The sequence below is a fragment of the Bubalus kerabau genome, chromosome 1 (assembly GCF_029407905.1).
Source record: "Bubalus kerabau isolate K-KA32 ecotype Philippines breed swamp buffalo chromosome 1, PCC_UOA_SB_1v2, whole genome shotgun sequence".
Taxonomy (NCBI): domain Eukaryota; kingdom Metazoa; phylum Chordata; class Mammalia; order Artiodactyla; family Bovidae; genus Bubalus; species Bubalus kerabau.
The window spans coordinates 124,548,483-124,575,221 of NC_073624.1; the positions used below are offsets into that span (position 1 = coordinate 124,548,483).

The 26,739-nt window shown below is 42.3% G+C and overlaps 2 protein-coding genes and 1 pseudogene across 4 annotated transcripts in view; 1 reads left to right on the forward strand and 2 right to left on the reverse strand.

Annotated features, from left to right (window-relative positions):
• The window catches only part of NUP133 (nucleoporin 133), a 56,900-nt gene extending 46,577 nt beyond the window's left edge, over positions 1–10,323 (reverse strand). For 2 of the 3 annotated variants that reach the window (XM_055587775.1, XM_055587786.1), the window contains exons 1-4: positions 10,002–10,323; positions 7,884–8,002; positions 3,259–3,362; positions 2,021–2,128 (exon numbers count right to left, since the gene is read on the reverse strand). In XM_055587775.1, the coding sequence (XP_055443750.1) occupies positions 2,021–2,128; positions 3,259–3,362; positions 7,884–8,002; positions 10,002–10,183 (513 nt within the window). In that variant the 5' untranslated portion in view covers positions 10,184–10,323. The remainder of the gene's footprint in view (positions 1–2,020; positions 2,129–3,258; positions 3,363–7,883; positions 8,003–10,001) is intronic. The other variant, XM_055587765.1, reaches the window with a different exon arrangement.
• Positions 5,802–6,643, forward strand: LOC129657525 (sodium/potassium-transporting ATPase subunit beta-3-like; annotated as a pseudogene).
• Positions 10,324–17,041: 6,718 nt separating the features above from the next.
• ABCB10 (ATP binding cassette subfamily B member 10) overlaps positions 17,042–26,739 on the reverse strand; it is a 33,989-nt gene continuing 24,291 nt past the window's right edge. The window contains exons 10-13 of the mRNA XM_055587816.1: positions 25,910–26,090; positions 21,658–21,701; positions 19,572–19,606; positions 17,042–19,118 (exon numbers count right to left, since the gene is read on the reverse strand). Of these exons, the coding sequence (XP_055443791.1) occupies positions 18,887–19,118; positions 19,572–19,606; positions 21,658–21,701; positions 25,910–26,090 (492 nt within the window). The 3' untranslated portion in view covers positions 17,042–18,886. The remainder of the gene's footprint in view (positions 19,119–19,571; positions 19,607–21,657; positions 21,702–25,909; positions 26,091–26,739) is intronic.

The following is a 26,739-nucleotide window of genomic DNA, read 5'->3' on the forward strand; positions in this document are numbered from 1 at the left end:
CCCCAAAGCGGTAGTCTGACAACACTGACATAAAGAAACCGGGGCAGTGCGCTACTAATGAACAGAAATCAGGGGAAAAATTCTTTTTTTCCATATTTAAAAAATTATCATACAGTAAAATTGACATCTTCTCCTCCTGTTTTATAATTCTATGAATTTTTATACCCTGGTTTCTCTTCAGATCGTACTAAATGTTTCACTTTTTACAGTCCTATGAATTTTAAAACACATGGTGGGTCACATGGTAAAGGATCTACCTGCCATGTGGGAGACCCAAGTTCAATCCCTGGGTTGGGAAGATCCCCTGGAGAAGGGAATGGCAACCCACTGCAGTATTCTTGCTTGGAGAATTCCATGGACAGAGGAGCCTGGTGGCTACAGTCCATGGGGTCACCAAGAGTCAGACATGACTAAGTGACTAAAACTTTCACTTTTAGACTCCTGTAAGTCCCACCACAAACAGGATACAGGAGAGTCCATCAGCACCAAAGCTCCATAACACTTTCCCTTTGATCACACCCTCCCCTACCCTCACCCCTGGCAATCCCCATTTCCACCATTATAGTTCTGTCTTTCTGAGAATGCCAAATAAACGAAATCATATAGAATAGAACCTTTTGACAATGGTTTATCTCATTTAGCACAATGCCTTTGAGATTCACCCATGTTGTTTCATGGATTAATAGCTCATGTCTTTTTACTGCTGAGCAGTATCTCACCCTATGAAAGAATCAGTTTATTTACCCATTCACTTGCTAAAGGATATTCAGATTGTTTCCACCTTTGGCTATCACAAATAAAGGTGCTATGACATTAGTGTATTGTTTTGTGTGTGTGTGTGTGTGTATGTGAACATAAGCTTTAATTTCTCTAACATAAACAGCCAGGAATGGAATTGTTGGGTCATATGGCAAGGGCACTTGAACTTTCTCAGAAAGTGAAGATCAGTGGCTGCACCATTCTGCATGCCTATCAGCATTGCACGAGGTTCCAGTTGCTCCACATCCTTACCAGCAGGTGGCAGTGTCAGTGCGTTTAATTTCAGCCACTTAGTAAGAGTGAACTGGTATCTCGCTTGTTTTATTTGCATTCCCCTATTTGACATCCTTATATTCTCTTTGGTAAAGTGTTCAAGTCATATGCCTTACTTTTTAAATTGGGTTGTTTGTTTTCTTACTAAGTTTTGAGAATTCATTTTATGTTCTGGGTACAAGTCCTTTATTGGATGTTTGATTTATAGTATTTCCTACCAATCAGTAGCTCTCTCTTCATTTTCTTCTCAGGGTCTTTGGCAGAGCCAAGTTTTAAATTTTGATTAAGTCCAATTTATCGATTTTTCTTCTTTTATGAGTCACATTTTTGATGATTTCTAAGAACTCTTCAACTAACCCCATGTCATGATGATTTTTTTCCTGTTTTCTTCTAAAAGTTTTTAGTTTTACAGTTTACATTTAGACCTATGATCCATTTGGGGTTCATCTTTACATGAGGTTTGAAGCGAAGTGAAGTCGCTCAGTCATGTCTGACTCTTTGTGACCCCATGGACTGTAGCCTACCAGGCTCCTCCGTCCATGGGATTTTCCAGGCAAGAGAACTGGAGTGGGTTGCCATTTCCTTCTCCAGGGGATCTTCCTGACTCAGATATCGAACCCAGGTCTCCCGCATTGTAGGCAGACGCTTTACCGTCTGGCCACCAGGGAAGTCCATGAGGTTTAGAAGGAATTTTTTCTTCTTCCTAAAGATGGTCGATGATTCCAACACCATTTATTGAGAAGACCATCCTCACGTCACTGAATCTCTTCTGCACCCCTGTCAAAGATCGGTGCGCCATCTCTGTGTGGGTCTGTATGTCTACACTGTTCTGTTCCATTGCCCCGTGTGTCTACCTCTGCCACTACCATTCTGTCTTAATTTCTGCAGCTTTACAGCTATGTTTCAACACTCAACTGGGTGATCCCCCCAACTTTAGAACTCCCTTATCTTAAAAAAATGTACTTCAGTAAGCATTTAAGTCACCCACCTGAGTAGAATGTGCTTCGCCTGAGGTAGCAGAGTAAGAGAGAGCCACCAGGTTGGCACTCCAGTGGAAATCACTAGGTGGCAGCTGAAGTTCTTTGCAAACAGATAACTATAAAACAAATCCAAACAAAAAATTTTTCATTTCAAATCCAATTTTTGACCATGCACCTGACTTCACTTTTTTTGCATACTTTAGATTCTAATTCACTGCTAGAAATACTATTCTAGAAATACTTTCTTCTCACATCTTTTTGATTAGGCTTCCATTGTCATTTTCACTAATTTTAAAACAAAATATTTTAAGAGATACAGAATCAGGAAAATTTAACAGCTAGACCAGACCCTTAAAAGAAACTACTCCACTCTCTTCCCAGACCAAAAAAAAGTCCATTGTTGAAAGAACTGTGTAGACTTCCCATGGAATTTTCCCAGTCTAATCTTGATTTGTTGAGTTGACATTTAAAATTGGCATGACTAGAGTAAGTATTCAAAGTCGCCTAGAAAATATTTCCGAGACTCAGCCAGTATCAGGCGTCCTCTGCTAACTCAGGATGCCACCTCAGGACCTCTCCCTCACCTATGCTCCTAACTACAAACATGGTTTTCTAGACAGCAGGTGTACAGAGACCAGTAGACACGAAGAGTTTAGGTAAGTTGGAGCCTGAGTCCCAGTGGAACAAAGGCCCAGTGAGCATGAGTATTGCAAGAGAGTATGCCTGATCTGGAGCGGACAGAAAGAGGCTGCTGAGAGTACAGCAATGAACACACAAATGAAAGCCCCCGTGTGAAAAGTTGACAATGAAGAGTTCAATTAGCATTCTAAAAATTGGTATAATTTTTTCCTATTTTCTTACACATGATTCAGTAGATTCAGTGCAACATATTCCTATCCTCTTAGAAACTCAGTTCGTTAGTTTATGTGGATGGCATTTAGTCTTAGACTTCACTGAGCAGAGTGACTAACATGACATTCATTAAAAATGTCAATGTCTTTAACTTTATTAAATGTAAATAAAATATATCTTGTTTAAAATCATGATAAGGAGAGAAACTTTTTTCCCAATACACAAATGTGTATGCACGCTTGGTATTTCATATTACTATAAAAATGCAAATCTATAATGCTTGAGTCGATTCAAATTACAGATTTCCAACAACTCTAAAAAGTTAGGGTAAAAATTCAGAGCCAATTAGGAATTTTCTCCTCTCTCTCCCTCCAGCTCTTTAAAGAATCATTACCTTAGTGATAGGTGACAGAGCAATCTTCCAAATAATGAGTTTCTCTTTGCAGACCAGACAAGCCCATCCACCTTCATCTATGTGAACGGACAGCTGATCATCAACTAAAAAAAAAACAAGGTATGTAATTAATCTTACAGTATGAATTAAAACTGCGAACATTTCTCATACCAAAATCTTCCTTACTACTATACTCTTCACCCAAAAAAAGTAACCACCACACACACAAGATTAACTCACAACAAAAAATACTCTTGAATAATTCAAGAGTTATTATATCCAAAATAAGGGATCCATTTAACTTTGACAACCACTCTTATAAATATATTGAAAGGTAAAAACTATGTTCTGGTCTTAGGTTTAATATTTCTTATTTTTTGTTACAAATTTATCTCACTTTTTATAATATTTAGTAAAATTCATGATTTTATTTTGATAAAGCAACACAAATAATAAACCCCCTCATTAAATACATAAAACATTTCAAGGAAAAATCATGTTCCTGCAAAAGAACAAGATTTTCAAATAAGAGCTCTTTGAATGTATGATAGATTACTTTATTACATGCTAACCTAAAGGGGTTAGGTTTCCTCAGTTTCACCTGTTGTTTCAGTTATTTGCAGTCAACTGGGGCCTGAGATATTAAATAGAAAATTCTAGAAATAACACTTTTAAGTTTGTGACGAAATCTGGCAGTGTCCTGCTGTCCTGATGGGGACGTGAATCACTCCTTTGTCCAGTGTATGGACGCTGTACCCACCACCCATCCATTAGCCACTCAGTAGTAGTCTAAGTTATCAGAGTCACTGTCTTAGTGTTGCAGTCCTTGTGTTCAAGTAACTTTGTTTTACTAAAACGTGGCCACAAAGCACAGAGAAGTGATGCGGTAATTTGGATATTCTCTTACTGTGCCTAATTGATAAATTAAACTTAATCATGGGCATGTATGTATAGGAAAAAACAGTATATACAGGGTTCAGTGCTATTCTCTTTCAGGCAACCCCTGGGGGTCTTGGAACTTATGCCTGTGGCTAAGGAAAGACTACTCTATTGCTGCTGTAAGTTTTGGTGCTAAACCTGTGTAAATGCATTAAGAGTCCAGAAATTTAATCAATATGAGTTTTGCTCTTCATTTGAAGACAGGGTAGAAGGGCAAAATAAAAGGCACCAATGAGGTACAAGCTAAAATATAAATATCAAATCATACCTAGGTTGAGTGTGGGCTTTTTGCTGAACTGGAATACCTGATTGGTATTTTCTTTCCCTAAAAGCACCGTGGCAGCTCCAAATCCTCCACTGGTGAACACTTGAGGACCCTGACTCAGTACACCAACTGACTAGGGCTTGGAAACTTCCATGTGAGGATGAGATCTTCTCAAGTTTACATAGTCTTCAGTTTTCACATCCTGATTTCTAGAAACTGTCTCCTCTGAGTACTGTGTACTATTTGTTATTAACATGATCTGATGGCATGAACCAGGGGTGTGTCAAAGGCTTAAATGCAATTTAAGCTGAAATTTTTAAAAGGGAAAATAAAATATATATTTAAACCAGGAACAATGCATGACAGAGGTTAGTAGAAGTTTAGCTGTCTGAAAATAATTTACCTGAAGCTCCCATGGACTTATTGGTAAGATGTGCTAGTTCAAGTTGATGAGAAATGTTCCCTTTTATGGAATGGAGTACTTTAAACTGTTTTGACTGTCATTCACAGTATGAAATACATTTCACAGCACGATGTAGTCATACACAATTTAAATAAAACAAAATGAGACACACTCTGACATTCTGCAACCTACTTTACTTCATTTTAAAAAAAAATGCTGGTCATGAGCCACTAAAGTGATTTCAGTCACTGCCTGCAGTTTGAAAAACACTGTTCCAGGAAATCAAAGGATGCTTTGAACTTTGCTCTTAGAGTCACCCCAACTTCTCAGCATTAATGGCATCTTTCTGAAGCTCGTGCTGACCACATCTTCCACACTTCCACTCTAATTCTCTACCAGTGGGGTGTCCCTGGTGGTCCACTGGTTAAGAATCTGCCTTGCAATGCAAGGACACAGGTTCCACCCCTGGTTCTGGAAGATCCCACAGGCTGCAGGGTAACTGAGCCCATGGGTCACCTCTTTGGCTGCACTCTGGAGCCCATACCCCCAACTACTGAAGCTAGCGTGCCCTAGAGCTTGTGCTCTGCAATAAGAGAGGCCACTGCAATGAGAAGCCCATGCACTTCAACTAGAGAGTAGCCTCTGCTCGCTGCTAAAGAAAGCCTGGCAGCAGCAGTGAAGACCCAGCACAGCCAAAAATAAACAAATATTTAAAAATAATTTTCTGCCAAGAGGATCTTCTAACGGTGCACAAATGAATTTGGCTGGAGGGGCAGCCCAGCCTGGCATGGTGCAGAGCAGTCGGCTTGAGTGCTCACCACAGTGAGGGTCCCTTGGACATACTGCCTTCTGCTGCTGCTCAAACCAGGACAAGCCTCCGCCCTTCTCGCCTCTTCTACCACCGTGCCACCACTCCCCGTGCGGTCAGCACACACCATGACAAAGACAGACAAGAAGTCCTTCAAACAGAGCCTGGCCAAGTGGAAGCTCTTCATCTAAAACCTGACCACGAGAGTTCCTGGGGTGCATTGCTAAGAGCTGGGGTTTGATCTTGCTCTTCTACCTACTCTTTTATGGGTGCCTGGCTGCACTCTTTTCATTCACAATGTAGGCTATACTTCAGACTCTGAACAATGAGATTCCAAAATATCATGACCAGATTCTAAGTTCAGGACTTAAATGGTTTTTCCAAAACTAGTGATGGTATTGGATTTTTCATTTGGCATGTCTAATCCAGAGTCCTGTAAAAGGTACACTGATGAGCTTAAGAAATTTCTAAAGCCATATGGCTTAGAAGAACAGAATCTCACAGAATGTAACAATGGAAACTCTTCTGAGCAGAAAGGTCCAGATTATACTGCATGTCAGTTTCCTCTTGCTTTCTTTGAAACATGCAGAGGTGTGGATGATGCCAAGCTTGGCTACAACACAGGAAACCTTTGTATTCTTGTGAAAATGAAGAGAATGATTGGATTAAAGCCTCAATGAGAACCAAGGATAGACTGTATTGCAAAGAATGAAAGCCCAGCAGTTCTATCAACTTATCCTCCCAGTGGAAAGACAGATTTAAAATATTTTTCATGTTACAGGAAAAAACTGCATGGGAGCTATCTACAGCCACTAGGTGAGCTATCTCTAGTTCATCTTTGGTAATAAGGATGACATAAAAGAAGTTAACAGTTGAGTGCAAGATTGATGGATCACCCAACCTAAAAACCCAGAATGATCACGACAAGATTTCAAGACGAGTTGCATTCAAGATCACCATACATGCATAGTAGGAGTGAGGATATCTCCACAGGGTAAGTGTTGTGTTGTTGTCTTTATCCTGTATCAGCCAGACCTGCCATTTCAGAATTATCGAGACCACCTTTGGAGAAAGGTGAAGTGGTACATGACACTGGAGTAACAACATAATGTTCTTCCGGATCATAGTATTCCATGTCCTTCAAAGTAACTTGCCTGTTGCCTCTGCTGCCTTTTGAATCATGTAAAATCACCAGATAGGGACTGCACCAGATAGAGGCTGTGAACACCTGATTCTGAACACGTAGGACAAGGGTCTTGTCCAATTTTTATGTGCTTTAATTGCCCAGTGTCTAATGCTTCAAGTTCTGTGCTATATAAATATTTTATAGATTTAACACTGGTTAACTGTCATATTTTGATGCCACCAAAGTTTTAGGGGATAAAATGGTACCTGATCAACATCAAATGACTTTACAGCTATAAGAAAATTGGTGGGTGGAAAAGTTCTTACGTGAGAAGGAAAAAGGAAAATAAAAGTGAGCGTGAAAGGTAAAAAAAAAAAAAATTATGCATACAGCTTCTGGGGTACTACACAGATCCAAAATGGAGGTAAGACTTCATTCTATTGTATTATTAAACCCAATAATTTGAGGCAGTAGGGCAGTAGTTTTTGGATTTTTTTAAAAAGCTAAACTTCATATATTCAAACAACTTTTGAAATTGGACTGAGTTTTGCATACACAGCATGTACAATTATAAATACTTATTTTGATTGTGCTAAAATGAGCTCATTCTGCTTCCCAAATTTGTTATATTTCTCAAACACAGTGAAAAACCAAATAAGTCAGCTATTTCTCCCCAAGGAAGTGAAGGTACACCAGTGAAGTAAAGTGAAAGTCGCTCAGTCATGTCTGAATCTTCGTGACCCCATAGACTATACAGTGTGTGGAATTCTCCAGGCCAGAATACTGGAGAGGGTAGCCGTTCATTTCTCCAGGGAATCTTTCCAAGCCAGGGATTGAACCCATGTTTGCTGCATTACAGGCAGATTCTTTATCAGCAAAGCCACAAGGGAAGCCCAAGAATACTGGAGTAGGTAGCCTATCCCTTCTCCGGCAGATATTCCCAACTCAGGAATCGAACCGGGGTCTCCTGCATTGCAGATGGATTCTTTACCAGGTGACCAGAGAAAGCACAAATTCCTATCTTCATGCCAGACCTAGGCTTCATTTGAATTGCTAATAGAGACAAATGGAAAATGACACCCACCTTCAGTCAATGTTAAGGCTTCAATGACTTTAACAGGGAGAGAAGATCCAAATGTTTTCACATCATAGTTCACAGACTCAGTTATGGAGTGGTGTGGGAATATTCGCGTAGGTGTTCCTCTAAAGAAATGAGACCATATTATTTTACTCATAACTTAAAATTTTTCCATTATTCATTATAATGTTATGTATATATTTTCACAATGGAGAGAAAATCTTTGATAAACAAGAAAAAGATAAAGCTTAATAGTGAAAAACTCTGGCTCATGTATACTGTGTAAATTTATTTTTCATTAAAAAAAAAAAACTAACAGAATCTGGCTTCGATTCTCATGCTTCAGTAATTAGATGCATGATCTAGTCACTTAAACTCTTTATAATTCTGCTTCTTTAACTGTGAAATAAGAAGGTTGGACTAAATCAGTATTTTTCAAATTATAGGTCATTTTGAGGGTTTCATTCAACGTTTTTGAAAAACAAAATAGAGTCCAGTTTATTATACTCTATGGTCAAAAAAGTTTTACAAACATTGGGTTACATCATCTTTAAGCTCTCATCAAATCTAGAAATATAAGATTTTACCAGATATACCATCAAAATCAAGAAATTAAGTAGGGTCATGAGTATCTGCTGTTACCTCTTCTTCAATAACAGATACAGCAGTAGAGATTATATTTCCTTCTTACCTTCTTCTTAACATTCAGAAAAAGTATAAATATATCAATATAAAAGTTATTCTCTTATCATAGGATTCTCTTATCATTAAATGAGTACACATACAGAGTGGTTGACAGCATTATTTCTGACTGAATATAACAAAGGTTTTTCTTTGAGTTGATCACCAAAAGTTAAGAAGAAATTAAAATAAAAAGATGAAAACAAAGTATAACTTTCATTCACTGACTTTTGTCAAAAGGAGTAGAAAACAATCACAAGATTAGCATTTGAAGAGCACTTTACAAATGTCAAGGAATACAAGGTATTCTTTAAAAATCATTTATTCTTTACAATATTGCAATTTTCTATACATAAATTTTAAATATGAGTTCAAGACTCAATATTCCCATTTTCTTACAGAGGCAAATTCATTTTTGATAGACAAATTCAAAGGGAACCACTCAAGAAACATACGTGCTTCGAGATTAACTATGAAAGGGGAGATGCAGAGGATGGTCTCACAAGTGACGTGCACTGGTGTGCCACACTTTTATTTGGTAACATAACAACTATTCTTATTTCGTTGCTTATGGAAAGTCTTTCCCCTATTAATTTAGCTTCAGGGTTAACTTCTGTAACTAAAATCCCTTTATCAATCAGCAGATGTTAACAGGGAGTTAGTATGTTAGGCAAATATGATTCTACAGGGTTTGAGGCCTTCATTGCCACCACCACTTTACATCTGCATCGTGGCATTTTATTTTGACTCCTTTGGCAGGCTCAGATTAGGTTCATTACTGCCATTTCGCAGATGAGGAGATCATGTGTGACCTACACTAGATTACAGGGGTAATAAGAACAAAGCAGGTAACCACCTGATTCTAATCACCAGATTCTAATTCAACACCTCTGTTGCTGTTTAGTTGCTAAGTCCTGCTGGACTCCGCAACCCCATGGACTGCAGCCCCCCAGGCTCCTCGGTCCATGGAATTTTCCAGGCAAGAAAACTGGAGTGGGTTGCCATTTACTTCTCCAGGGGATCTTCCTGACTAAGGGATCGAACTCGTGTCTCCTGCTTATCAGGCAGACTCTACCACTGAGCCACCTGGGAAGCCCCTCTCCATCTCTCAGTTCAGTTCAGTCGCTCAGTCGTACCCGACTCTTTGTCACCCCCATGGACTGCAGCACGCCAGGCTTCCCTGGCTATCACCAACTCCCGGAGCTCACTCCACCTCTGCTGCTGCTGCCTCTACACAAAGGTAAATCCATGCAGAGTGTGTGAAGCAAAGGCTCAATTGATGAATTAATCAAAGCGAGGCTGAAATAATCACACTCAAGGGTGCAAGGGTGACGGATGTCTATTTTCCCAACACTCTGGCGTCCCTCGCCGTCCCTGGTTTCGTGGCTTCTGGAGGCCGGTGAGCCTGTGAGTCGACGAACCCAACCCAGGATGACCACTCACCGCGAGCTCAGGGAGCTCCGACGGCCGGCCGGAGAGAAGAGCACGGGGGAGCTGACAGAAGACCCCAGAGTCAGACCCTTCCTGCTGGTCGCCCGGGGCGTGGAGCCCGGCCCGACTCCGCCCAGGGGGCCTCTTCGAGTTCCGGTCCCCGGGGTCCGCGGAGAGGAGACTGCCGGGAACATGATAGAAAGGACAGGCAACAGACAAGGGACGTTCAAGCCGTGGGGCTAAAGCGCAGCCCGCGCGCGGAGATCGAACACCTGATAGGCGGGAGGGCGCGCGGTTAAGACGTCAAAGAGCAGCGCCAGGCTGTGTGGTGCGCTGTGATGACGTCCAAGCTCTGCGCGAGCCTCAGGGCGTGGTCGAGACCCCAGCAAAAATTGAGAGGTAGGGTGCGCTGTGGTGACATGGAGATGCAGCGCGGAGTATCGAGGCTTGGCCGGGCCAGCAGGAGAAACCGGAATGGGGCGCGCTTTGATGATGTAAAGGAGAACGCCGAGCCGTGGGGCGTTGTGAAAGCCTCGGACCCTCGAAGTTGAGGGGGAACCTGAGCGAGAGGCCCTGGAGCGGATCAGTGGAGGAGATAGAGTCCAGAGTTTCCAGGGAAGTGAAACTGGAAAAGCACGGGCTCTTCTCCGGTCTGGAGGGTGGGACTGCCCCTCCAGCAGCTGAAACGCAAAGCCCCGGCACTCTGGTCCTTCCTGAACCTCTTGGGAAATGAAAAGACTTCATTCCCTGGTCCAAAATAAGGGAGGAAAACGGTAAAGCTGACACTGGTTTCACATTTAGTGTTATAGATGTTATTCCCTAGATTTGTCATTTCTCCTTCATGCTAGTGACATAACAAGTCTGTATCTCTAGCAGGTCCTGATAAAAAACCATAGGCTTCTGACAGCCCTGCTGCTGCTGCTGCTAAGTCGCTTCAGTCGTGTCCGACTCTGTGCGACCCCATAGACGGCAGCTCACCAGGCTCCTCCGTCCCTGGGATTCTCCAGGCAAGAACACTGGAGTGGGTTGCCATTTCCCTCTCCAATGCATGAAAGTGAAAAGTGAAAGTGAAGTCACTCAGTCGTATCCGACTCTTAGCGACCCCATGGACTGCAGCCTACCAGGCTCCTCTGCCCATGGGATTTTCCAGGCAAGAGTACTGGAGTGGGTTGCCAATGCCTTCTCCGTCTGACAGCCCTAGTGGACCGCTTTCACCTGGATATCCTGCGCATGCCTCACAATCTACTCATTAAAAGCTGAATTCAGGTTTTCTTTAGGACTCCTGTTTCACTACCACCTCTGCCCCGTTGGATAAAATTGGTTAGTTGGCCAGTGCAAAAAGAAGAGCTCTATTCTAGATTCATCCTTCACACTTTCCTCCACTGTAGCACCTGGGACACTGTACTCCTGAGCATCTCTAGTAGAAACCACATCTGCATTGCCTTTGCCCTGGTTAAAGTGCTCACACTTCCCTCTTTTTTATCCTTTTGCCTTTTTTGGGGTCTTCTCTCCTCTGGATGGTCTTCAACACTGTCCTTCCACACTACAGCTGATAAGTGGAATATTGCCTGCCATATAAGTAAACAAAGGATGTCATAGTCATCAGTGATTGCTGCCACCATGTGAGCTGGTGAGCCCTGAGGAAACTCAGGCTATGAAAACACAGGATACTGACCCCCAGCTAGCTGAGGTGAGTACTGAATGATAATTTCAGTTAGCCCAGCCTTTTGCATTGTCCCATACTATGTGACTTGACATGGAGTCCAGATGTATGGCTGTTGGAGGATGGTGAACAGACAGTCATTCATTCATTCTTATTGACTACCTTCCATGTGCCAGCCTGTATGCTAAGTGCTAAGTTTTCTAACTGTAAGCAAAGCAGACATGGGCCCTGCCCTCGTGGAGATCACAGGCCAATGAGAAAGACAGGTCCTGAACAAATGAACACAAATTTATTTACACAACCACAAGTTGATATGTGTACAATGAAAGAAAAGAGGAGGGTGTCTGATAGAGAATGACTGGGTATCTGACTTTGGAGGAAGATCTACAAAGACCTCTGAGAGAAAAGGACATCTCTGCTGAGATGTGCCCTCAGCCAGGCAAAAAAAGAGGAAGAGTATTTGAAGCAGTGGATCCTCTGGCAAAGGACCGGAAGCAGCAAAGAGCCTGGTATATTCCAGGGTCTTTAGACAAACCAACCAATGACAAGTGACTAAAAGTGGAGGAATCTGGAGAAATGAGGGCCTGGGAAGGGCCTTGTAGACTATCAAACAAGATCCTAAAGGAAACAGATAGCACTCTCGAGCTGGGTAGAGAGTTTAATAAAGGTAATGGAGAAGGCAATGGCACCCCACTCCAGTACTCTTGCCTGGAAAATCCCATGGACAGAAGAGCCTGGTAGGCTGCAGTCCATGGGGTCACTTAGAGTCAGGCACAACTAAGTGACTTCACTTTCACTTTTCACTTTCATGCATTGGAGAGGGAAATGGCAACCCACTCCAGTGTTCTTGCCTGGAGAATCCCAGGGACAGTAGAGCCTGGTGGGCTGCTGTCTATGGGGTCGCACAGAGTTGGACTCGACTGAAATGACTTAGCAGCAGCAGAGATTGTATAGAGCCCTGAGGCTGCTAAGAACAAGTGGGCCAAGAAAAGAAGGGGTCACCAGGCCATGGCTGTGGATCAGGAGACACAACCAACTCAAGGCCACCCAGAAGGAGGGAACAGCTGGGAATGGAAGTGCCCTGACATCAGTGTGAGGAGGCCAGAATGTGAAGGAGGAGAACACTAGGACAGTCCTCTTGGTGGGAGGGCCCACCTCCTCGAGGAAATAGTGGAGAAGGCGAGTAGAACAGAAGATGTGCAGCACATATACCTGGGGCAGCCAGCCAGGTACTTGTTTATCCCTCCCTAGTGCTACCATTTCCCTATTTATCTTTTCACCTCATTTTATCTAGTGTAGCCACTTTAGACGGAGAAGGCAATGGCATCCCACTCCAGTACTCTTGCCTGGAAAATCCCATGGGCAGAGGAGCCTGGTAGGCTGCAGTCCATGGGGTCGCTAGGAGTCGGACATGACTGAGCAACTTCCCTTTCACTTTTCACTTTAATGCACTGGAGAAGGAAATGGCAACCCACTCCAGTGTTCTTGCCTGGAGAATCCCAGGGATGGGGGAGCCTGGTAGGCTGCCGTCTATGGGGTCGCACAGAGTCGGACACGACTGAAGCGACTTAGCAGTAGCAGTAGCAGCAGCCACTTTAGAAGTCCAGAAGGAAGAATAGTGTAGTGCAAAGGCCTCTCCAGCCTAAGCACCACCTGGAGGGCTGGTTAAGCTGGACCGCTGAGCCCCATCTCGGTGTCTGACTCATTGGGCTGAGGGCTGAGAATCTGCATTTCTAAATTTACATTCCCAGGTGTTATGGAGACGTCTGTCTTGGGATTTTTTTTTTTTTTTGTCTTAGGACATTTGGGTAACTCAGTTCAGTTCAGTCACTCAGTCGTGTCCGACTCTTTGTGACCCCATGAATTGCACCACGCCAGGCCTCCCTGTCCATCACCAACTCCCAGAGTTCACTCAGACTCACGTCCATTGAGTCAGTGATGCCATCTCATCCGCTGTCGTCCCTTTCTCCTCCTGCCCCCAATCCCTCCCAGTATCAGAGTCTTTTCCAATGAGTCAACTCTTCCCATGAGGTGGCCAAAGTACTGGAGTTTCAGCTTTAGCATCATTCCTTCCAAAGAAATCCCAGGGCTGATCTCCTTTAGAATGGACTGGTTGGATCTCCTTGCAGTCCAAGGAACTCTCAAGTCTTCTCCAACACCACAGTTCAAAAGCATCAATTCTTCGGTGCTCAGCTTTCTTCCCAGTCCAACTCTCACATCCATACATGACCACTGGAAAAACCATAGCCTTGACTAGACAGACGTTTGTTGGCAAAGTAATGTCTCTGCTTTTGAATATGCTATCTAGGTTGGTCATAACTTTCCTTCCAAGGAGTAAGCATCTTTTAATTTCATGGCTGCAGTCACCATCTGCAGTGATTTTGGAGCCCCCCAAAAATAAAGTCTGACACTGTTTCCACTGTTTCCACATCTATTTCCCATGAAGTTGGGTAACTACTGTGTGGTAATTAAGAGGGCTTTCCCTGGTTGCCCAGTAGTAAAGAATCCACCCACTTGACAATGCAGGAGACTCTGGTTTGATCCCTGGGTTGATCCCTGGGTTGGGAAGATCCCCTGGAGAAGTAAATGGCAACCCACTCCAGCCTGGGAAATCCTATGGACAGATGAGCCTGGCGGGATACAGTCACAAAAGAGTTGGATACAATTTAGCGACTCAACAAGGAAAACAACAGTAATTGAGAGAATGTATAGACTCTGGAATTAAATGAGACTTGTTTCAAATCCCCACCTTCTCTCTCTACTATCTGTGTCACCTTTTTGAGTCTCTGTTAAGTTGCTAGTAGTGCCCCCTTGTGAGAATTAGAGAATAGAAATATCACATTTGAAGATGTCAAAAGAACTGCAAAATCAAATAGTGTACACTTTTAGAAATTTGAAAAAAATAAATCATAACAAAGATATATAGGCAGCATTGTTTATGACAGCAGAGAATATAGAAAGATAAATCTAACAATAGATTTATAATATACTAACATTATAGAATCTATAAGTTAAAAAGAACACATGTGGATGTGTGTAATGAATACTTAAAAATGTAGGGAAATATTGTCATCAAATTTAAAAACAGGTTGGTTAAAAATTAATATGTCCAATGTAAGTCCATTTTTGTTTTATTAAAATAAAAAGAAAAATCCCTCACAAGTGCAGTATGTGTGTGTCTATGAGGTGCTCAACCTACATGTGCCTCCCTCTGTCGAGCTTCCTAAAATGCAGCTCTTTCAGTGAAGACTAAGCTGATTGATGTAGAACTCATTACTGCAGCCATCAATAAGAAAGCAGTCAGGATTATTTCTTGCAGATGTGGTAGGACTGTCAGAATTCTGTTTTCAGCAACACAGTAATTATGGTCCTCTTCAAATGGGAAGGCAGGGGCACAGTGACGAGCTTATCGTGGATATTATCCAGGGCTCAGCGGTGAAAAAGTCACTTGCAATGCAGGAGACACAGGAGCCACAGGGTTTGATCACTGGGTGGGAAAGATCCCCTGGAGGAGGACATGGCAGCCCATCTCAGTATTCTTGCCTGGAGAATCCCACGGAAGCCTGGCGGGCTACAGTCCATAGGGTCACAAAGAGTCGGACACGACTGAGCATGTACACACGCAATCATTTCCAAGGTATCCCTTTAATCTAGTGGCAAGGGAATTTTCTGAAATAACTCTAAATTTCAGCATAGTTTAAACATCCTTCAAGCAGTGAAGAACATGTGTTGTTATCACCAGTTTGGGGGGCTGCAAACTCTTTCTGTCAAGGGACAGAGAGGAAGAGTCCCTGGCTTATAGCCTATTGCCAAGTAAGTATGGCTGCACCCCAATAAAACAACTTTTGAACATTGAAATTTGAATTTCATGTAACTTTCGAGTGTTATGAACTTTTTAAAACCATTTAAAACTGTAAAAACCCTTGTTAGCTTCTCAGGCCATACAAAACAGGTAAGAGGTCGCAGCTGTAGACCACCAGCACCAACTTCCTGAGGAAGGCCCAGCCAGCGTTAGCACAGAGCCCAAAAGAACAGAAGATGCTCTGTAAATGCTTATTGAGTGAGTTGAATGGAGATTACCAGCTAAGCCCAACGATGCCTCAGATGTAAAAACATACAAAAACATCCCCAGACATTTACAATGCAGTTTCCACAAACTTCCTTCACTAATATACTTAATGTTTTGTGACATTTACATTTGTTTTCATTTATTTTCTAACAGCTTTGGCACTGTTATGGAAAAATGGAGCTTAAATGGAGTTCCTAAGTAGAGCCCTACTTTATAAAGGTCCAAATACAGGACATAGCCTATAATGGTTTAATTTGTGATTATTTCATGGGAACCAGCAAGGTCCAAGGTTAGACACACTGCAGAGAGGACCCTGGATGAGCGGACAACAAAGCACTCGGTTCATTAATGTGTATTTTATCTTCACATGGAGGTTTTCACATAATTTAAGCTTTCTTTCTGCTCATCTTTATATTGCCCACGAGTTACATGTCCTTCAGTGGCTCCCCATGCACACACAATGAAAACTGTTTCCCATGTGGTGGTGATGGCCCCTGTGCCAGCCCTGCCCATTTTTCTGGCATCTTCGTGTACGCAGCATCAAGGCTGGCTGCATCAATGCACAACCTGCCTGTGCTTCCATCCTCATCTGTGAGTAGGGATAGGTATTTATTTAAATTACAGGGTTGTCCAAGTAACGAATGTGGTAACATGTGCACTCTGAAAATAAAGAGTGGCACCAAACTCTATCTTAGCTAAATGTCACAAAGGTGTTAACTGTTCTCTTGTAATTAATTTTTTTATATACCTGACGGCTCCTTCTACACTGGAAGCTTCTAGAGGGCAGAAACTACACCTCACTCATCTATCATCAGTTCTACAGCATAGTTCCTTGTCTGACACATGGCAGGAGATGCTCCCTTACTGTGCTGAAGCAACTAAACAATGTTTATAAATAACAAGTGAGGACATTAGAAATCTTAGGGACTTCTCTGGTGGTGCAGTGGATAAGAATCTGCCTGAGAATGCATGGGACACTTGTGATCTCTGGTCTGGGAAGATCCCACATGCCAAGGGGCAACTAGGCCCGTGTACCACAACTACTGAGCCCCAGGGTCAGCCCTTGAGAAGCCCCAAAGCCAAACCAGAGAGTAGCCCCAGCTACTCTCAACTACAGAAAGCCCATGCACAGTGACGAAAGCCCAGCACAGCCAAAAGTAAGCAAGTAAAAACTGTTTAAAAGATTAGGATGAAAGGAATGGAACTTATAATTACTCTCACTTTCCTAGGTGTGTAATGTTTTTTTAGTCTTGAATCTTTATAAATTCTAGTAAGAAACTGAATGTAGTAAAAAGTTTTACAAGAAATGACAAACACAGATAAAGTTCACTATAAATTTTAATCCATGATATAAAAGGGAATACCTTGTATTAGTAAATAAAATATAATGATCACATTCAATTTTGTAAATACTTCTATGGCACAGAGAGATTTCCTTCAGATCCAACCTTGTAGTTGTGTTTTGTCTGCTTTTTGAGAACACCGCCACAGTAGTAAACCATGAAGAACATGAGTAAAGCTTGTTAAAGATGACTGTCACAGAGGTACTGTTTAAATTCAAAAAGCAGAGTTCATTTAGTCACTGAATTCATTAATGAATTCCCTTATGTAGAATAAAAGGTGATGCTCCATGCTTATCAGGACATAGTGGTTTCTCCCAGTATAATCAGGAATCTAATCACAATACTTAGGACCTGGGAAAACTTCCTTTTCAGTCATATCAACGTTGTTACTTCTTAGGTTCTGACATTATCATTACAGAAAAGTACTTTTTCTTGAGGGAACGGCAACTTAATAGTGCTGATATGAATACAACAAATCCAAAGCAATGCTCAAAACATTGATTGAGGAATTTTTGAGAAGTTTAGCTTTAACTGTAACAACAAATAAAAGAAAGATGGTTAATTATATCCTCTTTTCAGAGGGTGAAAAGCTCTTAAGGTTTCTTGACATTCTGTAGAATGTATAAGCTTCCTTCAAATGTTTTAAGATTGAAATTACAGCTATATTAATAACTTTGGAATTTAGCCTCATTGAATGAAATTTCATAACTATTTAACTGAAAAAACACTGTAAAATTTGACTAGGAATTATAAACTCTTAAAAGATAATTTTCAAGATACATGCCTACAGACAACCTAAGTGTAAAATTACATCTTTTTTGATAATTCCTGGCAGTTCATGCCTCACTTCCCAAATACACGAATAATGAAAACAGAGTTCTCATATTCAAAGGATGGGGCTTCTTCCCTTTTTAAAATTCATCAGGCTCTCAAGTGCCAAAAATGCGAAAAACTGCACACATGGAAACACAGTCTCAGCCCAAAGGAACACATACTTCTGTATATATATATTTCCTAAAACAAATCAGTCCTGAATATTCAATGGAAGGACTAGTGGTGAAGCTGAAGCTCCAATACTTTGGCCACCTGATGCGAAGAGCTGACTCATTGGAAAAGACCCTGATGCTGGGAAAGATAGAAGGCAGGAGGAGAAGGGGACAACAGAGGATGAGATGGTTGGATGGCATCACTGACTCAATGGACGTGAGTTTGAGCAAACTCCAGGAGATGGTGAAAGACAGGGAAACCTGGCGTGCTGAAGTTCATGGGGCTGCAAAGAATTGGATACGACTTAGCAATTGAACAATATATATATAGTCTTCTTTATGAGATTAGCAGGATAAAATAAAGGGTTAGATTTTTCACTGTCTCTCATGCTACCTGGTAAGATGAGACCCAAAGTAGGTAGAGTACTACCAAGAGATTACACAGTGATTGGTGAACTGGCCTAAAATAATTAGGCTTTTTATTTGTAATTCCCTTTTAAAAGTTGTCGTATGACAACAGCTTCAATTTATGACAGCAGATAAAAGAAAATGAGGTGCCATGCTCTATTAATCAAAATATTCTAAGATAAAAGAAAATACAAAACCTGAAAATAACTTCAGTGCTCTAGACCACTTAGAAAGTTATAATTATTAAAATTCTGAATAAAAAGGTCTTCAGAACAGATCCATCTCAAAACTATTTTACAAACTTTGGAAAAAATAGGCAGATTTCAAATGACTTGAACTCTGATTTACAGATTTCATACAGTCTGAGTTTTCTTTTTCCCTTGCAGTGCAGCTTTGCTTTGAAACCTCTCATACCAGTAATTGCTTCTTTATGCTGAAATAAAACTCTGTTTGTTCATTAATTTCCTGTACATCCCATCTGGTTTCAAAAGCAGCTCTTCATGTTTCCCACACTCGATGATTCTCCCCTGGTCAAGTACAGCTACCACGTTGGCGTTCTTAATCGTGGACAGACGGTGGGCAATGATGAACACTGTCCTTCCTTCCATCAGTCGGTCTAGAGCTTGCTGTACGAGGTGCTCATTCTCAGCATCCAGTGCACTAAAGAGGAGAGCCCACAGGAAGGCAAAGGCGTCAGTGCCACGCACACTGTTCACACGTGTGTTTCCTGGTACACATACGTGAGCCCCTCCTAAGCAGCTAATGTGATCAAAACTGCAACTCCCTGGGTCAACTGTCTAAATTTTATAAAGTTACTATCAAAAAAAGAAGCTCTGAACCCTTGATCTCCAGAGAACTGCCATGTAAGTTAAAAAGGATTCTTCACATCTGCTGATAAGTGACGAAGGATTCATCACAAAGGTCTGAATTGGACCTAGAACCCTCAACTTACAATTCATCCTGTTCCCTGCCTCCCAACTGACATGATTAATTCATATCCCATCCCTTTAAAGTGTAAGGTGTTCTCAACCATGTCACTTGAAATACAGAAGAGTAAGTTTCTGATAAAGAAAGAATTTGATTTAATATAGTTACACATTAAGATATCCTCACCTGGTTGCTTCATCTAGGAGAAGAATTTTGGGATTCTGAAGGAAAAACATTAAAAAGAAAGATATAATTTTATTAGAAAAAAATAACTCTCAGAAATAAAAAGAAATAAAGTATTGATATATGATACAACATGGATGACTCCTGAAAACACCCTAATGAAAGGAGCTGGACATAAAAGTCTATGAGTCCATTTACAGGAAATGTCCGGAACAGGTACATCTGTAAGGGCAGATGTGTGGTCACCTGGGCTTGGGGTAAATGGGGAAATAAGCTGGGTGGGTATGTGTGAATGTTATTTTGGCGATGAAGAAAAGGTTCTAAAATTGATTACAGTGATGGATGCACAACTCTGAATACACGGACACTGAACTATATGCTGTGCATGGGTGAACTATATAGCGTGTGAATTCTACCACAATAAAGCGTCTACAGAGGATGAAAAACAGTTCATATGTGCTTGAGATCAGCTCATAAATGGAAGAGTTAGAGATGACTTTAAACCATTGTCACCGTGATCAATGACCCGGATGTTTATAGTGCAGCTTTATTCTGCAGGCGAAACAACTCAAAGTATTAGATGGGGCTCTAAAGTGAGTCAGATAGTCTAACTCTCAGGGTCCTCTTGGAGTAAAGTGAGTCAGATAGTCTAACTCTCAGGGTCCTCTTGGAGTTTAGTTAGGAGCAGTACACACAAAATTGAAAAGAAAGAAGAGTCAGCCAGTGTATATAACAGATAAATTCTAGCCTTGCCTAGGAATCTATCCACAAGAAATGAAAACATAACCACACAAAAACTTGTACACCATTCAGAGCAGCACTATTTCTAACAGCCCTAAACCAGAAATAACTCAAGTGTTCATTAACCTATGAGTCATAGACAAATTGTGGTCTGTCCCTACGAAGGACTGGAAACGAGCAAAGTACTGATATGGCTACAACATGGAGGAATCTTAGAAGCTATACTAGGAAAGGAGGCTAGAAGCAGAAGACCACTGTCTGATTTCATTTACCTGAAATGTCCAGAAAGGCAAATCTAGACAAAGTGAAAGTAGATTATTGGCAGATGGGGCTGGGAATGCAGAAAGGTTGCTCAGGTGTATCAAGGTGATAGAAATGTGCTAAAACTGGATTATGATGGTTGCACAACTCTGTAAATTTACTAAAAGTCACTGAAAAGTACATTTAAAACGACTCAGTTTTATGATATGCAAATCATGCTTCAGTAAAGCTGTTTTTTTTAATCACCTTTTAATCTGAGGAGAGTATTTATTTAACAAAGGAGAAGGCCATCATTTCGTAAAATATGCCAGTGCCTGTGAATTTCAGCTTCTCCGTTTCCTCTTAGGAGTCTCGTGTAAGCATTTCAAGTCTGTACCATTCAGTCTGTTGTGCTCATTCTCAGTCGTGTCCTTTGTGATTCCATGGACTGTAGCCCTCCAGGCTCCTCTGTCCATGCGATTCTCCAGACAAGAATACTGGAGTGGGTTAACATTTCCTCCTCCAGGGCATCTTACCGACCCAGGGATTGAACCTGCATCTCTTGCATCTTCTGCACTGGCAGGTGAATTCTTTACCACTGAGCCACCAGGGAAGCCCAAGATTCAGTTGAGCAGGTTATTAAATACTATACAAGTAAGTATATTTATACTGTTTCGGTATTTTGATATAATTACTGTTTCTCCAGTTAGAGACTGTATGCTTCTTTAATTTAATTTTTTTTTTATTGAAGTATAGTTGATTCACAATGTTGTACAAACCTCTGCTGTACAGCAAAGTGACTCCGTTATACACATATAGACATTCTTTTTTCTTTAATACTCAGTATGCTACTTGACGGAAGATCTATGTGTTAAACTTTTCTCCCTCTGATAATTCCAGCACTGTACTGAGCTCCTGGTACCCAAGAAATACTTGTTAAATTTGAACACAGTCAGTGGAATTCCCAACTCATCTTTCACCAGAGCTGTCCACAATATACCTACCCACCTCCTCCAAAAAGAAAGGAGAAAAATTGTACATTACTAATTACAAGGTCCCTAATTAAGAACAATGCCAAAACCCCCCAACCAAGTGGCTTCAGGCTTACCTTAAGCAGAGCACGGGCAATTGCAATTCGCTGTTTCTGCCCACCTGACAATGACAATATATATATATTTTAAACTGAAGGTCTTAACAAAAATTCTTGGTAATAGGCTTTACTGATATGCCATGTGACAATCCGAAGGTATCAAGTTGAGATAGATGAGAGAATAGAAACATGTTTGAAATATATTATTTCCTCATCACTCTAGAGATGAATAATAAGAATTATTATCACGGCTAACGCTGAGGGATTCCTATGTACCAGGCATTTCCTAAATGCATTACACATATTATTTCATTTCATCTCAAAAACAAGCCTGTGAAGTAGATTCTATAATGATTCCCTTTTCACAGATGAAAGACTGTGCCATGAACACCCTGCAGGAGGCCTCACAGCTGGTCAGTGCACTGCCGAGGTCTGCACTGTGCGTTCAGTTCAGTTCAGTCGCTCAGTCGTGTCTGACTCTTTGCGACCCCATGAACCACAGCACACCAGGCCTCCCTGTCCATCACCAACTCCGGGAATTTACCCAGACTCATGTCCAGTGAGTCCGTGATGCCATCCAACCATCTCATACTCTGTCGTCCCCTTCTCCTCCTGCCCTCAATCTTTCCCAGCATCAGGGTCTTTTCAACTGAGTCAGCTCTTCGCATCAGGTGGCCAAAGTATTGGAGTTTCAGCTTCTTCAATATCAGTCCTTCCAATGAACACCCAGGACTAATCTCCTTTAGGATGGACCGGTTGGATCTCCTTACAGTCCATGGGACTGTCAAGAGTCTTCTAAACACCACAGTTCAAAAGCATCAATTCTTTGGCATTCAGCTTTCTTTATAGTCCAACTCTCACATCCATACATGACTACTGGAAAAACCATAGCCTTGATGAGGCGGACCTTTGTTGACAAAGTAATGTCTCTGTTTTTTAATATGTGGTCTAGGCTGGTCATAACTTTCCTTCCAAGGAGTAAGCATCTTTTAATTTCATGGCTGCAATCACCACCTGCAGTGATTTTGGAGCCCCAAAAAATAAAGTCAGCCACTGTTTCCCCATCTATCTGCCATGAAGTGATGGGACCGGATGCCATGATATTAGTTTTCTAAATGTTGAAGTTTAAGCCAACATTTTCACTCTCCTCTTTCACTTTCATCAAAAGGCTTTTTAGTTCCTCTTCACTTTCTGCCATAAGGGTGGTGTCATCTGCATATCTGAGGTTATTGATATTTCTCCTGGCAATCTTGATTTCAGCTTGTGCTTCTTCCAGCCCAGCATTTCTCATGATGTACTCTGCATAGAAGTTAAATAAGCAGGGTGATAACAGACAGCCTTGATGTACTCCTTTTCCTATTTGGAACCAGTCTGTTGTTCCATGTCTAGTTCTAACTGTTGCTCCCTGACCTGCATACAGGTTTCTTAAGAGGCAGGTCAGGTGGTCTGGTATTCCCATCTCTTTCAGAATTTCCCACAGTTTATTGTGATCCACACAGTCAAAGGCTTTGACATAGTCATTAAAGCAGAAATAGATATTTTTCTGGAACTCTTTTGGCTTTTTGATGATCCAGCAGATGTTGGCAATTTGTCTCTGGTTCCTCTGCCTTTTCTAAAACCAACTTGAACATCTGGAAGTTCACAGTTCACGTATTGCTGAACTGTGCATGGGCTGTGCTTATCACCACACGTTTGCTCTCCCCTCCCCCAACAGAGTGTCTCTTGTAGTAGGAAAGGAAAAGGAAACTCAGGAGAGTTAGGGTTCAGAGCAGTGCGTGAACTGGATGACAGCAAAGGCAGCTGGAATGGTAACGCTCCTGTTTGCCCAGAGCATGACTCTCTGCTTCCACTCTCACTGGCTCTCTCTCCCAGCCCAGGGAGCAGCTTGCATGTGTGGGAGCCTGTGCATGCGTGAGACCGGGGGCGGCAGAGAGAGCAGCCACTCTAGCACCCCCTGCTTTGTCTGTCAGTTTTAACTCTACCAAACAAAGCGGGTGGGGTGAGCAGGGGAAATGCAGAAGGACAGAAAGTGGTGACTCCCCTCCTCAATTCTGTTCCACTGGCCCTCTGCTCTCCTCCAGGGCCACTAGCCTAACTTAAAGCTGATGGAGTCTCACAGCAGGACACAACTCATTCCTTCTAAGTTAGTTCATCATGTGAGAAAAGTCAGTTCCATTCTTGGTAATGAGTTTTATTGGCTGAATATACTTCTTATTTCATCTAAAAGAAGTTAATCATTCAAACTGAAATGAATGGTACTGCTGAAAGCTGTCCTCAACCAGGCAATCCCACCCTCACAACGAGGAAGGGAGGAAAAACCCTTTCTATCTGAACCTCTCTGGTTGGTGGGGGTCCGAATGCTCAGTCTGGGTGGGCAGAGCGGCCAGTGAGGGTTTTAGTCAGCTCTGAACATCCCAGGTGCCAATGAGCACACAGGGTGTGTGCTGCTAGAAGCCCACCCCTTCCTCCACAGTGGACTGAAACCTTCAATTACTTCACTGGGAGACAGAGCCTGGGAATCCTGGCGAAGGGAAGGACACACAGACTCTGCCCCCAGAGAGCAGGCGATGCACCGGTGGGCAGAGCACAGGCACTCCCAGTTCTGCACCTCCATCTCTGTCAGTTCCCAGCATCCTGCCCAAGGACACGCTGTCCCAGGGATGCAGAAACAGTTCTACGGCCATAACTTACCCCATCCATCAAAAGCAGGTTTTTATCTACTGCCTATAGTTTTAACAAATCATACACAACAATCTTAGAACATTTTTGTGTTAAACTATCTATAGCCTAAGTTCAAGCAGAAAGTTTAGTGTTGGAAAGGATTCCTGCTCCAGCCTTCACTCTGACATGGAGGCCTCCAGCCCTGCTCGTGCAGATCTAGTGACAAAGATCATCATGAAAGGAAGCACTTCTCGATATTTGTAATAAAAACAAAACAGAACTGTGTTTAACCAAAATTTTACTTCTCTATTTTTTGGGGGGGCTCCAAAATCACTGCAGATTGTGACTGCAGCCATGAAATTAAAAGATGCTTACTCCTTGGAAGAAAAGCTATGACCAACCCAGACAGCATATTAAAAAGCAGAGACATTACTTTACCAACAAAGGTCCATCTAGCCAAGACTATGGTTTCGCTAGTAGTCATGTATGGATATGAGAGTTGGACTATAAAGAAAGCTGAGTGCTGAAGAATTGATGCTTTTGAATTGTGGTGTTTATAAGACTCTTGAGAGTCCCTTGGACTGCAAGGAGATCCATCCAGTCCATCCTAAAGCAGATCCGTCCTGGGTGTTCATTGGAAGGACTGATGCTGAAGCTGAAACTCCGATACTCTGGCCACCTGATGCGAAGAGCTGACTCATTGGAAAAGACCCTGATGCTGGGCAAGATTGAAGGCAGGAGGAGAAGGGGATGACAGAGGATGAGATGGTTGGATGGCATCACTGACTCTATGGACATGAGTTTGGGCAGGCCCTGGGAGTTGGTGATGGACAGGGAAGCCTGGTGGGCTGCAGTCCACGGGCTACAAAGAGTAGGACATGACTGAGTGACTGAACTGAACTGAACTTACTTCTCTATCCATTGGTCCCACTCCTGCACTTGAAAGCAGCAGAACTGTTTCTCTTTCCCTGCCGTAACTCAGCCCCCATAATGCGACCTGACTCGCTGCCTGAGCTGACATCACAGCGAGTCCCACCACTGGAGTCCCAGTGGCGCCGGACATGATGGACTCTGCCTGGGTCAGGTCTGGACCAGGGCCTCTCTGTGGTTATTACATTTTAAAAGAGTTGTTTAAAAAAAAAAAAAAAGACTGTGACAGAGACCACATGTAGCCTACAAGCCTAAATCATCTACTCTCTGGCCTTTTATAGAAAAGCTTGTCAGCCCTGGGTCTACACACAATCTCCTCCAGCTGCACGTCTACTCTGACTCAGTCTCTGCCTCCCAGGATAAGTCATCCTGCCATCCAGTATCTGTCTTACTTTCAAGGATCTTGAATCGTAAAACATCTATTCTCAGATGAGAAAAAGCGGCTGTGGCTGAATACTGCCCAGTGGGACATCCAGTGGGAGCCTGGAAACACCTCTGGGGTGGACAGTGAAGGGAATTGGGGAATTGTCACATACAAAAGAGATCTGAGAAAACAAAAATGTTCACTTCATTAACTCTAAGGACAAAAGCCTAATTAAAAAATAACACTGCGATAGGAAATGTTTGGAGAGTTTTTTGGAGCAGAGACGTTTTGCGACAAAGAGTAACAAAAACGCACCTGAGAGGAGAACGCCCTTCTCTCCGACCACAGTGCTGAATCCTTGAGGGAAATTTTGGATGAAAGCAGCTGCATTGGCTACAGCGGCTGCCTGCTCTATCTGCTCAGCGGTCACTGCGGCGGGGTTGTCTGCACCATAAGCAATGTTCTCCGCAATTGAGCAAGAGAACAAAATTGGCTCCTACACATTGGAAAGAAAACATACTTACTGAAAATTTCAAAAGGCCAGTAATACAGTGAAGCTTAGTACAATATTTACATCTAAGAACTTTTCCCAGAGAATATATACTGGGTTTTTTTGGGAGGTTCTATTTTCTCATTCTCCATCAATTTACCCCACAGTGTCTAAAAAATTCACATGTTAGCATGAGCAGGACTGACTTTACCATCTGAAGATCACCACTGCAGGATCCTGCCCTCACCCTGCATGTAGCAGATGCTCTGTAAATGCAAGTCCCCTTTCCCAAGGAAGACCTCGACCCCGTCTGCGTTCTCCAGCTGCCTGCCTTCCAAGGACGAAGGGAGAATCCATCTCTTTCTGTCACTTCTTGAAACACAAAGCAGATGGAAAAGTGGCATTTGCAGAGAACTATTCTGTGGAATTGTCCTAAAAAGCTACCAAACTCCCAGCGTCTTCCTCTATCCTTAATGAGGACGGCACTGCTGTTACCCTAGCACTCCCGAGCCAAGCCCATCACTGTCCCCAGCCCGTCCTCAGAGGAGTGGGGCTGAGGGGAGGTTCACTGGAGGGAGAAGCCCAGGAGTGGGGGAAGGTTTGGGCTTGTCTGTTGTGCACAAAACTTGGTAACAGAAATATAAATAGCTTGTCA